Below are 18334 nucleotides of genomic sequence, written 5' to 3'. Positions count from 1 at the left end.
TGTCTGTCCTCCATCATGTGACACCCATCATTTTACGACCTTCGACTCAACCTCAGTGAGAAAGAACCACTGTTGTGATGGTCAAACGGCGTCTTCTGACTCGTCTCCCTGAGACAACATGACTTGTCTGCTAGTTTAGCTAAATAATTCAGTCAATGCGGTAACAGCTCCTCTGCTGAAGCTCAATCTGTCTGCCGGGCCGATCAAACAGTTTCTCTGTTGAAGCGATTAAAACAGGATTGATTAGTTTGTTCAGTTAGGTTTAATTGCATGTTAGCTTGTGCATGACACACTATTATTATTCCCTTGTGTCCTGCCAAAAACTTTACTGTCTTAGGCTGATAGTTTGAGGAGCAACGTTTGGCATCGCCGTGTCTCCAGAAGCTTATTTCTCAAAAGACAGCTGCAGCGGCATGTTTTTTTGGTGGCATTAGGGATGACTTGCTCCTCTTCTCAACGCCTTTTCGTGTGATGGATGTTTGCTTACGTTGACAAAAATGCGGTCCGTATATCACTGCCATGACAGCACCGAGCACAATGCGTCACTACAATTGGAACAAATGCAAAAAGAGGAGGGTAAGAGAGGGAACTTTTACTGCTCCATATGCTGTCTTCTTCATCCATGTGTGTCCCCAGTCTGGGAGCCTAGAATCTGAAATATTCCATCTGCTCTGGCAGGAACGACGAGGAGCTCACTGTTTTTCTCATATCGCTGCTCGGCAAGGCATAACCCCCCATTTGCGCAGACGCTACTTCCTCTTTGTCATTGGGGCGTTCTCGTACAGAGTATTGATTTTGGCGGCAGCCTGGATTTCTTTGATTGGGAAAATCAACTCGGAAAGCGACAATCAACGCTGATTCCTCTACTTACGTTTCATAACCAGTTATTCATATTAGCCCAACGTGCGCAATCAGATCACCCACTCTGAAAGCCAGATGTAGGATTTACCAACGTGTATTCATTGGGCTCCAGGACAAACTGAAACGAATAGGAGCCCGGATGCATCAAAGGTTCATTTCCAGAAAGAAAGACGGGGCATGCGCTGCAGGGTTGGATTCATTTTAAACACCATTTCTGTGAGCCAAGTGGCGACCGCTTTCCCCACCACACACTCGGCCCGCGAAGCCCAAAGCCCAGACCACAACACGCTGCGTGCCGAGCCAAAGGCCATTGTGTTGTTTTCCAATCAGTGCCCTCACAGCTCCACCGGGGCCTTTCCAGCCACAGAAAGGTGGAGACCGCCGGGGCGGACGGCGATCGGTTCCTCACCAGCGGAGGAAGAGGGTAGAAGGGCAGAGGAGAGGGGAGGGGAGGGGAAGGGATGAGTGGGGGGCGTGACGGAAACAGAAGGGAGATAAAATACGAGCATGTGTGGCTGATTACATCTGTGTTCTCGAGACGCGAGCCAATCCCGGTCCCACATCGGAATGAACCTGTTGTGCGAAGCCGCTCGCCCGGTTAGCCGAACGCGAGCTTTCCCCAAAAGAAAACGCTGACGGTTTGGTGCCGAGCGTGCGGTTCTCATCGTGCCGTCTCGCGGCCTTGACCCATATCCGCGTGTTTTGCCCTCATGTGGCCAGCCGAGCTCTCGAGGTGTAGGATGTCAAAGAAAAACACAGAGTTCTTGAAAAAGTTTTTCTTGCCTCCACAGGGACCAAAGCCTCCCCGTCTGCGAAGCAGTAAACATGTGCGGTCTTGTGTGGTGGCATGTGCTCGCGCTCCGTACGTCACATGTCACCTACAACGTTCCATCACAGGAAGCTTTCGCATGTACCTGCTCAGTTTCCGATTTCTGTTTCAGTCTCCGAGAAGGGGGTGGGGGGGGGTTAATTTGCAGAAACGTTAGAGATCTATTTATTTATTCGTCATATTAAAAGTGTATTTATTTTGTTAACTATAAAACAGACAATAACGTTAATGCACAATATCAGTCATGCAGGGAGACACATTTAAAAAGTCATCTGCAGGCAGGAAATAAACAGCCGTCTCTCTGTTCCTCACGCACGCAACGTGCGCGCGCGGTCTCATAGAAGATGTCAGCCCCCCCCGGGCTCCTTATCAGCACACGTCCGAGTCTTCCTAATTAATTAATGGCCAATAAAAACGAGGTACTTACAAGATAGGAATTCGGCCTGTCGAGGAACACGGAGTCTCCCATGGTGCCGAATAAGTATCCAACATATAGTAAATACCTGCAAAATGTTGATGCAGCGAATTATATCCCGTTAGAAAATAAGTCCCCCGCCCCCTCCGAAAAAAAAGAAAGTCTGTGTGCCCGTGTGCGCGGAGGAAAACCAGTCTTCCCGTTTCACTCCTGTCTTCTCCCTCGCAAGACAAACTGAGTGACCGAGGACACTTCTTCCAGCACCCCCACCGACCCCTCTCCCCTTGCAGGCGTTTAGGAGCGGGTGCGCTCGCGCCGGGCGGACACTCGTGTCAGCGAAGTCTCCGCGCCGGGGAGGACACCATGGTGCGTAATGCGTAACGGGTCCATACTGCGCGCTCGGTGCACCCCGGCGAAGACAGATGCTGAGCCGAGCCAGCAGAGGCACAGAGAGCGCCGTGAGACGGGGCTTCCGGTGGAGATTTTCAAAATATAACGAGCTTCCGTTTTTTTTTAATCCACAAACATCTGAAAGGAGGACGGAAAATGGACATCGGCACTATTATTTAGCGAAATAGTTTTCTTGAAAAACCGTTCTGCTGACGTAATTAACAACACTAATACTAACAGTAGTAGTAATAGTAAGTATACGAGTTTTGACAAATAAAAGGTGACTTAAGGTGACACGTTTTGGACAGGCAGCAAGGCCATTATTAGCCAACTTATACTAGCCTTACTTCTATGCATGCAGTATGCATTTATTGCATTATAACCGATCTAAAAACATCGGTTATTTGACACAGGACCAAACATGAAGGCAGAGATAGAGGGGCATCAAAAGAGGGGGAAGAAGCTTTTGATTATCAGCAGTAAATGTTTTCATGTCAGTTTCCCACAAAATGAAGCTCGACTCTGCAAACTCCAAATAGGGATAACAGTAAAGAGCTGTAGCTGTTTTTGCTGAAGGTGAGGAGGACACAGGGAGAGATGCATAAGTATATTATTCTGCTAGTCTTAACTGAAGCAAGTTAATGAAAAAATGAACTCATCATATCACCTTTCATTCTGTACAGTTTCTTGTGGTATTTAAAATGAATCAAAACAATCTCATACTGCCGTATTAATTATGGGGGTTTCAAGTCTTTTCGTTTACTGTCATTTGAGATGGAAATATCCAGAAATGGATGATGCTTAAAAACAAGCCCATTTATCTTAGCGTAGGGAAAGTTGATATTTTGGAGATACAAGGTTTCTGCCAGCTGTGACAAATAGCAGCATTCTGTGGGCCTTATTACTGGAGCAAATAAATCACAGCTGAGAGAAAATACTGGACCGCAGAACCAAAACTGTGATTGCTTGATTAAATTGTAAAGATCTGTTATTTATATTTTCCCCTTTCAAAAAACCTCTCTACAGAGCAAAAGGGCCAATTCTAAGCACAAGGGTTGCCGGCTCTGTGTAGCATTAATGTGAAGGCAACCTTAGGCAATTTGATTCTTACAAATCTAAACTCGTAAAAAAAACAGAAGCATGCAAAAGAAATGGGCACAGTGGCCAAAGAATATAAGCCACAGTGCCCACACACAGAGATGGTGAGAGTTAATGAAAAGCATTAGCGCTGCAGGAGTGACTTTAAAGAGGGCACAAAGTGACCACTTTTCTCGATTCAATAACCAGTACGTGTGAATGAGTTGAGTGAGAGAAAGACAGACGGTTCCTCCCTGCTGATCAGATAGCCCCTTTTGCCATTTAAAGAATGCTGAGACGTCAATGAGGCCGCTCGCTTCACTCGGCAGATAGCACACACGCGGCTGCGAGCCGACTCGGCCGTAAAACCCGGTGCTGCACTGCAAGTGTGTGTAAGTCACACAGGCGCCATCACAGCCCCGCATGGTTACAGAAAACCGGTTGTGAACAGCCACTGAACAAGTATTAAATGCTTATCATATCTCGTTTGGGGGAGGTTGGTCAAAAGAACAAAAATGTCATTGGATTCAATTGAATTGTTAAAGAAAAGGGAGGGGCCTCGAATATTTAAGCAGCTGTGTGTGTTCTTTAGGGTTGAGAATTCCAAAATCACGTCCGGTACAGTTTGCAGGTACGCTTGGTTCAACTAAAGCCCAATAATCCGACAAAGATCTAGTCAAGTTAACCCAGTTTAATTACCACCAACAAAATAATCGCAACCTAATGCTAATCCTAAGGCTGTCCTACACGGACCACTTAATCACTATAAGCAAACTTATTTGCTTATAGTGATTAACAGCATTTAAACAGCAGTTGGACTGATTGCCACAAGCTTTTTGATGCTTACTTGAGAAAATTGGCCGATTCAAATTAAAAATGTTACAAACCAGTTTTAAGTTCAAGATTCATATTTGAGTCAATTGGACTATCTTGTCAATGCTAACGAAAACTGCAAAATTAATCTGCATTGTTATTGGAGGGAGAAAGACCCCGAGACTCACAAACCCTGTTCAGCAGTACGACCACGAGCTGTGTTCTATGGACCTGTGGGAGGAGCCAATCGTCTCCTAAAATGGAGCTTCAATTGTCCCAGTATGACCACGGCTCACACACACACACACGCAACACACCGAGCCTGTGCGAGAGGCAGGCAAGCCTGGACGAGAGAGTACGTAGCGAAGGGGGGAGAGGGGCAACATGTGTGTATTGACACGCACATCGCCGTCGGGGGGGAATAGACCACGACTGCCCGTGGACGAGGGCGGTGCAAAGCCCGTTGGAGAGGGTCGTTCTCACGATAGCAATCGACATCCACTTGACCCGTATCAATGCAATCAATACAACCAATCTCCTGCTACAGTCGGCCAGCACGTCGAATATCTCACAAAGAGGCGCCGCTCGTTTGTGCGCTTGCTTACTTTAGTCCGGTTTACTAAATATTTGTGATTAAATATTTCTGCCTCGTTGTCTTGGTAATAGGTAAGGAACGTGGTTGATGTGTGATCCTAATCGAACTCAGCTGATCAAAATCGAGTAAAAAAAGAAGACAATGAGTCACACCGCGGATAAAAAGATATGTAGGGCAAAAGAGTACGACGGTGAAGTGGCTTCCTTCTTATTAGCACGCGGCCTTGGTGTTTTATCATTCTTACTTTCCTCCAATGAACTTTGACCTCCATTTTCAAAACACGGCCGGGCGACTGGGTTTAAAGAGAGAGAAAGGGGAGAGGGGAAGGGGGGGGGGTGATGGTTAAAAAAAAACGGGCACACATAAACAAATTTACAGCAGGAGCTGCACAAAGCAGCTCTAGGGGATGACCTCAGTACTGGGGAATGCGAGTGTGTGTGTGTGAGTAAAAAAGAGAGAGACAGAGAGAGATGTTGCTTCACTCCTTCACTTGGGAGGCAAATACAGAAGACACAAAAAGACAAACAAATATATTAGGAATTGGGTCCTGTGGAGGGGTCTAGGACCCCAGCCTCCCCCCCCAGGGACGGCCGCTGTGCGGCGGGGAAAATGTTTTTTTAGAGGAACTGATCACTCAACATCCACTAAACACAGGACGCACACACGCGCACACAACGTGACGACAGCGTGGGTCTGGATTCAATCTGGGCGCTTCTATCAACAGGCCGACCCAGTTGTCCTAAATCTCCATACTCTGTCCTGAGGGCCAATCGACAGAACGGGGGGTGGGGAGGGGGGGGTAAGTAAAGAATGTTGGCATACTAGCCCGGGGTTGCTGTATGGTTTTCATATAGCAACCCTTCATTACAACGGGCTCACAGCGCCCGGCGGGCAGGGGGGGGGGGGGGGGGGGCACTCTACAGTGAAAATGCTCGGCCCTGACCCCATGCAACCACATTTTAAAAAGTGTAGACAAATGCGTTTTGTCAAAGTAGAGGGGTGCCACGTTTCTGGTATCAATTTGGGGGGGAAACACTTGCTGGGGATAGTTTGCATTTTAAGAAAATAGTGCAGGTGACCTCTCTTTGAAACCCAATAGTTGGACCTGATTCGTTGACATTCTTGAAACTGAGTCATTCGACGTTGTTGGTATTATCTGGAGTCGCAGTATCTCCACATCATTGTGTCAAATCAACAACTGAAAGACCACCAATGTTGTTATCACAAATATTGTTTTGCGCAGCGTTAAATCGGCTGCACCCCGAGATTTTAATCAAATCCATTTTTGGAAATCCCCCCCCATTTATGGAACGAAGAAACGGGCGCACAGCGAGGACAAACAACTCACTTTGAGCATAGAAAATGCATTTCATTACCTCACCTCATTATTTATTTATACAGCCGTGGAGGAATTATTGATTGGAATCTATTGGCGGCTCAGGCATCGAGTTTGGCAAAAGACTGAAGAGAAAAGCAACAAGTCTCGGACATATTTTCCTATAGTAGGTTCTGTTGTTTGCTTGTTCTTCTAACACGAGGTAGCGTTTGCTCTCGCGTTCATTCTCTCATGCGAAATGCTTTTGTTTCTGTTTTGGGTTATTTCCTCTATAGGCGCTTTGTCACTCGTTGGCATGAACGCCCGAAATGAAGCGTTTGTTTTGCCGGCAAGGGTTCAATTGCAACAGATTCAAGTAAAAAACAAACAAAAAAAACACTTGTGAATGCTGGTCAGGAATAAAATGGTTTTGAACATAACAATGTATCTACAGCGCAGGTCCATCTGCGCTCTTGTGTGGTGTTTTTAAATGGAACAGTGGTGACGTAGGTGACCAAAGCCAGCTATCCAATAAAGTTATGAATCACGTTGACGCCCAGACTAGCTTTTCTCTTTCTTCTCGCCTCCCGCGCCTCCTTCATGTTTTTTTTCTTTTGTTTTGCCACAACAGTTGCCCTAGTTCTTCAGCGGCCCAGCCGTGTCGGACAGCACAAAAAAAAGACGCCCTGATTGATACGATTTAACCCCAGTTATTCAAATATCTGAATACCTCTATGATGTCATGTCTGACAAATTCCTGACATTATTTTCAGATCTGCCTCATTGCAGTTGGCCGTGGGGGAAAATTATTGCAGAGATTTACTTTGTATTTGTCTGCTGTGTGATGCATTCACTGGCAGCAGAGAAGCAGAAAATAGCCTTGACTCGTTGCCATGGCATCGCAGTAAAAGCGTCTGGTTCCTTGTGGGGAAAGGAGGGAGCAACGTGAGATGTACACCATCACATGAGGTTGGGTGAAAAGGAGGGGGTGGGGGGGGGCACAGACACAGAATTGTAAGGGGCACTTCAATATTTCTGTGAAAATACCGAACTCCAAATTGGCCGTGACATGAGACCAGGCACGCTGCAGAAAAACAACACGTCTGTCCTCTAATTTAAGGTGGCAGCACTTAAGAAAACACCGGCTCCACACCTGTTAAAACACACGCAGAGATCCACGCTCGTCCTCTTCCTCTCGCCAGCGCCACAGTTCTGCCCGACCGGGAAGGGGTTTTGGTCTGAAGTCTGCAGAGGAAAAAAACTAAAGGAACAGCAGTCTTGACAGGCCGGATAGCTCGAATAACAGAATAAAATGTGAGTTATGTGACGCGCGCGTGCTGGCTCAGCTCAGCTGACCGATGGCTTCTCTCTCTGCACGTTCATCCAAAGGCTCTGAGAGCCTCGCTATGATCCGCTGTTGTTGATGAGGACCCTTATGTTAGTGCTGAGCTCAGTGTGCGTTTACTCAACTCAAACTTTGGTTAGAAGTATTACAAATTAACAAACAACGGCCGACTGTCCTGGATCCCCGGGGGCCCGAAAAGCTCATGATTTTGTGTGAAATATTTTTGAATCATATGATTTACTGCAAAAACATACACCACTAAAGGACATTGTGAACTATGCGTCTATAATGTAGCCAACTTTTGAGGGTTTGAACAAAGGGCAAATTGTGTATTCACACTTTGGTTATTGGACGGCCTGAAGACACAAAACGTAACATAATAAATATTGAGCCAGACACCCTATTTGCCCCGGTTTCCGTCTGCATTTTGCATTCTGTCATGGGGCAAACGGCGAGATGGAGGTTTAGTCCACTTTTGATGGTGTCTTTTTTACCAAATGAATCTGATAATGGACTATAATCAGTGGGCAATCAGTCACATTTTATGGACGGTGACTGATCCGTGAACCCCACATCCAATCACCTGATTGCTTGCAAATGAGTTTGCATAGTGTTGCCTGCGCTTTGTGTAATCACATGTTTTGTTTTTTTCATGCAAATCCATTTGAAATTGAACCCACTCAAGCACCAGAGGCGAGCACAGACGATATGGAGCCGCGTGGATGAGTATTACTCCCTCAGCTGTCTGTATTATTCTGCTTGTGTTCTATGATAATCAGCGCTTTCACTTTTTTCAGATGCAAATCCAGTAATAATGAGAGAAACCGTCTTAGAAAATGTGGTATAATTCTGAAAAACGTCTCCTTTTCCCCCCCGTTTCTTTACCTTGTTTCACCTCGTGCCTCTCGTGCGCAGCAGATGGCGTGCGCGTCACAGTGTTAATCCGTCTTTGTTTCTTTGGACGGGCCTCCTCCATTGGCCGCAAACTCAGTTGAACTCGTGATAAACGAGCGCTAGTGACATTGCTTGGACAGACCCTTCATCTGTGTTTATCAGTGTGTGTGCGTGTTTTGGATTCCCGAGATCTTTTCCAACATAGCAGTCAGGTATGCATGCATACGTCCAGTGCATGCTTTTTTTTGTGCATCATACGGCGTGTTTGCATAGCTATATACACATGCGGTGAATGCGGCTGTGTGCGATCTCTGCGGCGCGTAAATCCCCCGGCCAGAGCGTATCGCCGCTTTATCAAGAGTCAAACTGAGCAGCCTTAGTTCTTCTCAGTTCGGGGTGTAAATATTTAGCGTGTGCATAAACACAGCGGCCTTCTAGGAATGCTCTGGTCACAAACGACAGCAGTGCTTTTATCCCACTCCCGATAAGACGGGGGAGACAAAACTGTTGATTCATCCGAATATGCCACACGCGCAGAGCTCATGAAGTCCATGGAGTTCTGTCCGTCTGATAAGCTGTCCAGTCTCCTTTTGAAAGGGTCTCTTAATCAGAACCAACATGTCTCCTCTTTAAACAATCTGCTACTTATTCTGTTATAAAGAAATACACAAAGAAGCCTTCACGCATCCTCACTATCTTCATGGGCTCCACCTCAACATGTGATACATGAATAGGATTCAATAGAAGTCAGTACCATGTTGCGGCCTGCCACGGTAATGGGTATATTGACTTATCGCACATATTAAAATGAGCCTGATAATTCTTGGTGCTGCAATACATTATACGAATTTTACATATACATGAATGTCATCAACATCTTAAGTCGCCACACACACACAGCGGACACCGTCAGGGGGAGGGAATGCGTGAACCCACCGTGTTATGAAGGTTTTTTTTCGTGACATCTGCAGCAGAGCCAATTAGGATAAACACGTACAAATGGGCTTTCAAAGCCGCAATCTTCAGCTCTGGTTGTGGGAACATTTTGGCTTTAAGTCGAGTGAGAGAGGAGAGCCGGTAGACGTGAACGAGCTGGTATGACGACAAAAAGAGGCAAGGCAACTAACCTCAAATCTCACCCAAAACACAACCCCCCCACCCCCCAGCCTTTCAACCTGAACTACTAGCCTGATGCTTCGCCCCGCTCCGTGTCCCTTGCACTTATTATTTATAGCGTACTCGTATTATTATGCTATTATATTATCATTATGTAATCAGTGGCATGAAATGGTCTGAAAATTACAATAATATCGTTTATCGCAATTAATTTTGGTGCAATAATCGCACAGCAAAAATCATCGTTATTGTGACAGGCCTGACCATTAAGGATTCAATGTGACTGTGATTTTTTACTGTTAGCGGGAAGAAAGGAGTTAATGATGCACTGCATGCGGGCAGTAAATGTTTCTCATATTAAAAGCTAATCTACATTTTTATTATTTGTTGTATTGAAAAAAAAAAGAGGGAAAAGGAACTAATTTCAGCTGGGCATTGGGGATACATATTTAGTGGTTCCTGGTGTATGAGTTTGGGACAAGGAGAAGAAGAAAGACTTGAGGTGGGGGGTTGACGGATCCATCTCATCCCTTTTTTTTCAATCTGTGGAATGCGGCTTGAATCCAATCTCAACTCCCCTGTTGGCTCCGCCCACACTCCCACCACCTCATATCCTGCCACACACACACACACACACACACACTGTGAGGTCATTTTAACCATGAAATAAGTGGTGCCTGCTCTAACATGTTCAGCTGATTTGTAGCCTCGTGCACACTCCTTCTGATGTGTGTGTGTGTGTGTGTGTGTGTGTGTTAGGGAGGAAGAAGTTGTCCATCCGTGTATGAAATGAATTCACTAGCCTTCAACGCTCAAGGGAATAGTTGGAGTTTGTTAAATGGATATTAGCTTTTTGTTGCCATGTTTATAAACATTTAGTGCTTTGGTCCCAAAATGGAATGGAAAATCCCATAACCTTTCTAAGAGAATCTACAATTCTGATTCCTGTTTGGCGCAGCAACCTGCCAGTTATCAATATTCACAGCAGCTTCTAAAGTTCAGCTTCATTTGTCAATCAAAGAATTGGTGGAAGGCAATAAAAGCACACACAACATTCTCAAGGTAGATTGAGAAAATCAAGAAGCATTGTTAGCATTGTTAACCCAAGCTGGGTTAAATCAATTTTGAGTTTTATTTTGATTTTTTAACGATGTCGGCATGAATCTAATCTCCTAATTTTTCTCGATCTCTTTGTATGGAGCTCAACACTGAGCCTTGATATGCGTTTGCTGCCGTGTGTATTTAGTTAAAACGACATCTACATGTCACACATCTCATCAATGCTGAACGTGTGCAGCTAGTTATTCAAAAGCATAAATACTCCCTGTAAGTGGCACCGTGCATCATGTTAAACAGCCATGATGACAGGACTCAGGATGAGTGGTGGTCAGAGCGTTTTGCACCTCTCACCATTATTGCTACTTTCGGCTCTACGTATTATTTCAGTCCACGTTCCCCGTGTCTGATTTTTCCATTGCCGAGAAACTCGCACCGACTGCGTCAGAGCCTTTGAAAATATAAACTATCCCCTGATGCTTACGTTCGAGAAAAGGATGCTTCCTTTGTTCTCGCTCGTACGGTCGGGTACGGTGGCGTGTTTACATCGTTGAGCGGTCGCCGTGGCGACAGACGGAACCTGACGGGCCGCAGAGAGGAGAGCTTGCAGGGCCGGATCCGGGACAAGGCAAGTGGCGTTGCGTTATGCTCACATCCGCACGTCTTCTTCGGAGATTGGAGATGGTGAGTGCAGCAGCTTTTAAGGTGTCAAGACAAGAGCTCTCAAAGCAGCCACATTCATGGCGCACTGTTTAATGTGTTTATGCGTCGCCGTCTGACTTTGAAGGCCCTCGAACGTGGATAATGGCGTCAGATGTCACATGGGCATTGACAAGGCCAAGGAGTTTACCACCATCCCGCTCGCCGATGTGGTCCTGTAAACGCACTCAATGAGCCAAATCCAGGCGTCTGTTTGGTTCTGTTATGATGGCGCGGCGAGCGGAGAGCCGGGTGGAAAGATTTAATAACTTCATAAAACCCAGAACACATGAGTACGTGCAGGTAAACATTCAAAAGTACAAATTGTGAGCGCACACAGAGAGAGAGAGACACACACACACACACACCCCTCCACTGTATGACTGCGGTAGAGTCCATTAAATCTCCATTAACACGGAGCCTCCCTGCTAGCCCGAGCTAATCCAACCCAGGTGTGTGTGTGTTTTCACCCCATCCCTCTCCTGCTCCCTCATTCTCTGTCTCCCCCTCTACTTTCTCTGTCTTTTACTCTCTTCGCCCCTCCTCCTTTCCCCTTTCCATATCTCCGCTCCAACCAGGGTCCCCATTTCCCACGCTCTGCCCTGGACCTGGCCGCTCTGCAGCCTCCTGCAATTAAGTCAAATCAAGGCAAATTTCGGGCTCTCAGCGGGGAAAAGCCGACCGACACACCTCATTGTTAATCTTCTTAAGCTCAGGCATCTCCACAGTCACCTACGGGCTGGAAAAGACAGCCGCAGAATTCTCCTCTTTCAGGCGATTCAGCAAAGGGGCTTCACTGGGTATTTAAGTGTCACTCCCGCATGCAGGGCATCCACACCTGGGCTGCCACGTCCAGCCTAAGCTCAAGTATTTGCGCTGTGTGTTCAGTCTGAATAATTAGGCCGAAAGGTGACGTGACATCAGGGTTCTAGGCAGAGGGACCTGAAAGGCAGAAACATGTACATGAACATGGATGATGGCCTTTTTTATGCTGGGAACTGTACGAGTCCGACACTCTCTTCCCAGGCCTTTTCGCAATAGTCATGGTGGCCGTCGCTGCTCATGCCAACCGCCACCCGCTTCTTGCTTTGTTGATCGCAAACAAACCACGGCTTCTGTAACCGGACGCATCATTTCCTGCGCTGGTGGGATTTTTCCAGGGAAAGACCTACTTGACGCCAGGTGTCCAGAGAGGTAAAAGCCCTTTCCTGAGCTGGCACCGGGCTGCTGCGCTTTTGTGCTTTAGCAATCATCCATAGAGAACGTGGAGAGTAGCATAAACATATTTTAGTATCCTAATTGTGTGCTTAAACATTTGACTAGAAGTCCGAAGGTTCTCTTTAAACACCTTTAGAAAAAAAAGGTCTATGACAATTGCGCTTTGTTCGTCTGTGGAGACTAAATACATTATGTACACACTGTCTTTCTGACACAGACAAATGTTCTGGGAAGGTACTCTGCAGGAGAGAATATGATCTCTGCTTGGAAGTGACGACGTCCCCCACTAAAGCAGTACAAACACACATTGTTGTGTTTGTGAGTGTGTGTGTGTGTGTGCGTGCGTGTGGATCAGTGTGTGGGCATATGTGAGTGTGTGTGTGGCTATGTGGGTGTTGGTGACAGTCCAAACAACTCCACTCCACTGGAGATGTCTTATGAGAATACTTGCAAATGTGTAACGATAACAATGTGTGCCCACGTTTACCAGAAGGTTTTATTGGTTGAATTGTTTTAACAGAGTGGACCTTTCATGGGGAAACCTGTGCATCGCTGATGCTGTGAGCGCCCTGCTAACGACCACGCTTCCAATCAGGTTTACGTGTATAAATGTTTGCGGTCTGCAGCGAGATGTCGGCCTGTTAAAATATCCTTTTAAAGCGAACACATTCCAGGGCCTGGGATCAAACTGTTTGGGTTTCTCCTCCATGTCCAATGCATTTTAAACAGTTTTATTTGGCCCCAGTGCTGTAAAATATGCTCTGCATGCAGCTGGTATCAGCTATTGTAATGTTTTTGTAAGATACTTATGACATAGGGAGGCCGAGGAGACAGATGTGCGCAGCTGTGACGGGCCGCAATGCAGCCCACCCACATTTTTTGTGTCATTGATCATCATTTTGTGTGCATGTGGGTGTCCAGAATGGGAGATTTTTAGAAGCTGGCCACCACTCTCTAGTGGCAAGAACATCTCATTACATTTTAATCTGCACTTTCACTGCAATGTATTTTCACGTATTATTATACTGCTGTGCTGCAATAAAATAATACAAAAATAGAGCACCATAGAGTGTTTTGGTACATTATAGACGACATTGATATTAGGTTAACAATAGGAAAACTGAAAAATGACAGTAATGTACTGGCAGACCTTCTGCCGGTTGTCAGCAAAATTAAAACTTACTACTAGACGAACATATTGTGAAGTACATCACAGGAGGTACACTTATCAGTAACCTGCCAGTATGTTTACCTGCATGACAATAATACACTAAGGAGGAATTTCTTGGAACGTCATAATCAAGACTGTATTGTGGCATTTGTTTTGGGGTTAGGAAATGAAACAACATGCACTTGGAACGGTAAAGTGGGAACAAAAACTCCCTTTTCATTTTAATATTTTGAAATTTCTCTGGTGAATTAGTTTTTGATGAGAGAAGATATTTCACTTCTGTCCACTAGGTGGCGATAAGACCCTCTGAATACTAACGCTCATTCAGCTTTCTCAGACTCTTTCTCTTTACCTCTGACTTAGATTAAAAACACATCATATTGCAGCTGCAGCTACACATATAAACTGCACAATCCTCAACACAGACACACACACCTGCAACCGATATGACTCTTCCCGCCTGCCTCTGGAACTTGAGTGTTCCTCCGCTGAGCTATTTTTCTATTAATAGCAACAGAGCTCCGGCTGTATCCAAAATGCCTGCTGTCTCATTCCGTTTTGCTCCCCCGCTGGAGCAGGCCAGAAAGGTCCCCGCGCTCTTTGCTTTCGAGGGGCCCGCAGTCGCGTACAAAGCCGACAAGGATCTGCTTTCACAAGAGCGTGTCAGTCATTTTGTCCGTTTGAGCGATAAACAGATGTTGATCGGTTGGACAGTACAGCGTGTCTGCGCCCACGTCCGTTGAGGACCTGACCATAACACGACCTGACCTCTAATCCTAACCCTGACCTCCGGACACCTTTGGAAATGAATGAAAGATTCCTCGGGTCCCAGCTGGGATGTTGTGAATTGTCTACAAATGGAAGTTTGGCCTGAGAGGCCATCCGAACGCCAGGATCCATCCTCTGGGCTAGTTTTAGGGACTAAATTGAGTTTAGTTTAGTTCAGTGGAAACTGCATAAACAATTCTCTCTGTAAAGACGAGTTTTACGCGGTGGAGTGAAAGACGACACCCATTTGGCCCCTGAGCTCCTCAGGCAGGTCACTTCAAACGAGAACAAATCTGTGGGAGGGCGAAACTCAAATCCCTCTTGTCATATGTTTTTATTTTTTTATTTTGATTACAGAGAATGAGGCAACGTAGCCAGGTTGTCTTGAGAAGTGAGGCAAGGAAAGCCAGTAACGGACAGGATGAAAAACAAAACCAAGGCAGAAAAAGTGACGGGCGGGTGAAGAGGACAGGAAGTTGGGGGGGAGGGGGAGGGGGGGTCACTATGTAGTTGCAAACCCTTTTTTTCAACAGGAGCCCTGGGGCCCTCGGCATGAAGCTCTGACCTGGAATTCCAAATAAATAATTCCTTAAACCTCCCCACTGAAGGAGACCAGCACAAGCAAATGCACAATTGCTCCAAAACCGTGGCCTGTTTGGACTCATCTTGCACATATTCAAAGGCACGTTTGATCAGCAGACGTGATTCGACGAGGTGAAATCACACACACTCACAGGTGCACACCAAAAGTGGACCCACTCGCAGGTATTCGCTCAGCTTAGCTTCTCGGAGTAGCCTAAATTTGTGCGTGTGTGAGCGGGAACATTCCGTTAATCCTCACTAAATACAGCATGAAGCCGCCCCGTTCGGTAATAAAGGAGCAGGCGAGGGGAGACGTGGCACCGAGGTCAGACGCTCTGCGGCGTATCCGAGTAATTAATATCCACAGGACTTAGCGGGGGCAGAGCAGAAAAGACAACACAAACAACGCAGAGGGGTTTTCACTGAAGGCCTCGGCTGCACTCAGATGTGCCAAAAACTGTAGCCGGAACAAATCAAACCCCCAAATTAGATTTGTTTTTTTGGGCATATTTTTCAGTCTTGGGGACGGGGCGTGAAAAGGCAGCGTGTCTATAACCCCATAATAGGATCTCTTGATTGATATCTTTCTCCGAGATGGGCGATTATTTCTGGCCGGTACTTTGTTTGTACTTAGCTTGACACTATTAATCTGATGGTCGAAAAAAAACACTTAAACCACAATAAACCAGCGGATGACGTCACAGTGACTTAGTTACAGTGACTAACCCTGTTACTGATCTAAGATTAGACAAAGAGCGGAGATGTTGCAGACGTTTCACCCGGTGGGATTGTACTTTAACCACGGTTACACTAATTGACGTGAATGAGAAAATAGACATTTAAAACAGCGTGGCAGAAGTGAGAGGATCTAGTAGCTGCTTTCCCCCGATAGCCCGTGATCAAACCACGCTAGAAAGGAGCTTAGTGGACACACGGGTCACTGTAACACACACATACACAATGTGAAGGCCATTAGGTCATCCAGCCACCATGTTGGGGTTCTCTCCACCACACACACACACACACACACAGACAGATAGACACCCGAATGTAACTCAACACTGCTGCTTTCTCACTGGACGAGAGCTTTAATGTGCACCAGACAGAGAGATTTTGGCTGCGGAAATTAATGTTTACTTCTGGGCCGCCTCTTCGTTTTTCACTCCGTTGTTGAGAAAGAACATGCGAGATGGCTGGAACCGAAAAAAAAAAGTTGTGGCAAACAAACCCTGCCCGCTGTTTCATGTGGTTCTTTTCAGCGGACACAAACTCGTATCGTGTTTTTCATGCACAAATAAGAGGACGCGCATCACGTCTCATTGGAAGCAAAAGTGGATTACATTTGTCTTGATGGCACAAATGCCCAGAACAAACTAAGCCTGCCATGTCTGAGAAATTAAGATGTTTTTATGAAAAGCAAAAATCCTTCCGGCCTGTTTGCTGGTCGTGCGTGTTAAAAGCCAGGCCCGTTAAACTTAATAAGAGCCGTAATCCAACTACAGCCCCATGCAGACCTACGGCCATGAATCCAGAGCTTCTCCCGGGAGAGGAACGGTACTAGAACATGCTGCACATGGCACACAGGCCATCTATACCATGATGGTAAGCTGCACGCTGAAAAGGTGACTTTTAAGGACCACGTCGAACCGAGCCGCTTCAGAGTCGGGAGCGCTGCGAGCCAAGAACGTCCACCTGCAGTTCGTCACGCTTTCAGTGTTTTGACAAAAGCTCTCGCAGCGGCGTGATGACATCCGCCCGCTTTACGCACCGTAATCCAGCCGCTCTGCACACTTTCGAGTTAAAAAGAAAGCTGTTTTTTCTCATTAAGTGAGACTTTGCAAATCCTTGGCTTGAAGCCTCCAAGGCGATGTGTGGATTTTTCTTTTTTTTTTTTTGTTCTTTTTAAGTTTGTATTTTTTGGTGAGAGCATTCCAAAGATGTCAAAACCGTCAAGGTCTCGTTCCTCCAACGCAGCCTCCTCACTTTGAGGGAACTCAGGGAGGAAATCAGGGAGGAAAGGCAAAACGGATAGCTGCTGGGTTCACAAGTTCAGGCCTTTGGGTTTGCGAGAGCAAGCGAGGCTGTTCTGAGAAAGGAGGACGATGCCTATAAAAATGTCAAATGTACATTTGGTTTTGGCGGATGGGTTTCTTTTTGTGTGTTCCATTGCTTCTGATGTTCTGCGTTTCAGCTTAGCTCGTCATTGGAGTCGAGATTCGCGTTGAGGAAAAGGGAGAGTAATGAACTAGGAATAATCCTCGTCTGGTGAGCAAAAACACAAAACGACCCGTGTCGACGTCGCGCCTTATATGGCTCAACGCTCGAGCTGCGGCAAACATGTGCAGCAGTTCATACTGAAATGTTTGACGAAGCACAGAGGCGGCATTAGAATACGTGAAGCGCGAACCCCACCTGCTTGGAAGAAACCATTGTAAAAGGTTGGAAAACAGATGTAGTTGGTACTCGATATTACACCCGGCATGTGGGAGATTCTATCACAGATAGTTCTCGCTACCGAGGAGCCAACAAACCGTCAACAGTCAATTTGTGACCGTAGTGGTTGTTGCGTTTGGACAACATTTGCAGAATGCAGGTAACGTTACCTTTTAAAGAAAAGCTCCGCCGTTTTTACTAGTTCAGCAGTTTTGAGGTGAGCGTCGGCCGAACCGAGGTCATTCGGGTTCCGTCCTCCGGGTACCATGAATGTGAGTGCAAAGAATTGCCCGACGACGAAGCTCCGAACCTCGACGACCTGCCGCCACGACATCGTCGTCATCTAGCAGCGGGATCTGTTTGAACGGCGGAGATGTTCTTTTGAGATTGTTTCCCTCACTTGACCCCCCTACCGCCCCTCTTCTGAAGCATTAGGGAAAGTGGTTCTAAAAATAGAACGTACAATGTCAACCTTCTGGCGCCCCATCAACAAGCAGGTTTGAATTGGCCGACCCGCCGTTTCCCCTCCGACAGAAAGGCCTGCTGGCTATTAGAAAGGTTATTTGACGAGACGAGTTGTTTCCGATCAGTCTACAAGAAGGGCCACTTCCAGTCACCGCCCCCCCCCCTTGCTGTAAATAACACAGAGTGTGCTTCGACGTTCTGCGTCATTCTTCTTTCAACATCAACAACCTGAGCGTGGAAAAAAAAAAAAAAACTCTTCAGCCATCCCGGCCAATATAACTGTCAGACGTTT

The 18334-nt window shown here is 46.4% G+C and overlaps 1 protein-coding gene across 3 annotated transcripts in view; it reads right to left on the bottom strand.

Moving 5' to 3' along the window:
- Nucleotides 1–18334, bottom strand: part of LOC120828759 (rho GTPase-activating protein 6) — a 45462-nt gene that overhangs the window by 24535 nt on the left and 2593 nt on the right. The window contains exon 1 of one of the 3 annotated variants that reach the window (XM_040192329.2): nt 2118–2580. The exons of the other annotated variants lie outside the window; for them this stretch is intronic. Coding sequence (XP_040048263.2) covers nt 2118–2159 — 42 coding nt within the window. The 5' untranslated portion in view covers nt 2160–2580. Of the gene's footprint in view, nt 1–2117; nt 2581–18334 lie in introns of those variants that run through there. 3 annotated transcript variants of the gene reach the window in all.

Source organism: Gasterosteus aculeatus, chromosome 1 (assembly GCF_964276395.1).
Source record: "Gasterosteus aculeatus chromosome 1, fGasAcu3.hap1.1, whole genome shotgun sequence".
In the NCBI taxonomy this organism is placed as follows: domain Eukaryota; kingdom Metazoa; phylum Chordata; class Actinopteri; order Perciformes; family Gasterosteidae; genus Gasterosteus; species Gasterosteus aculeatus.
The sequence above is the reverse complement of the archived record's forward strand: the minus strand, read 5'-3'. Positions and strand labels throughout refer to the sequence as shown.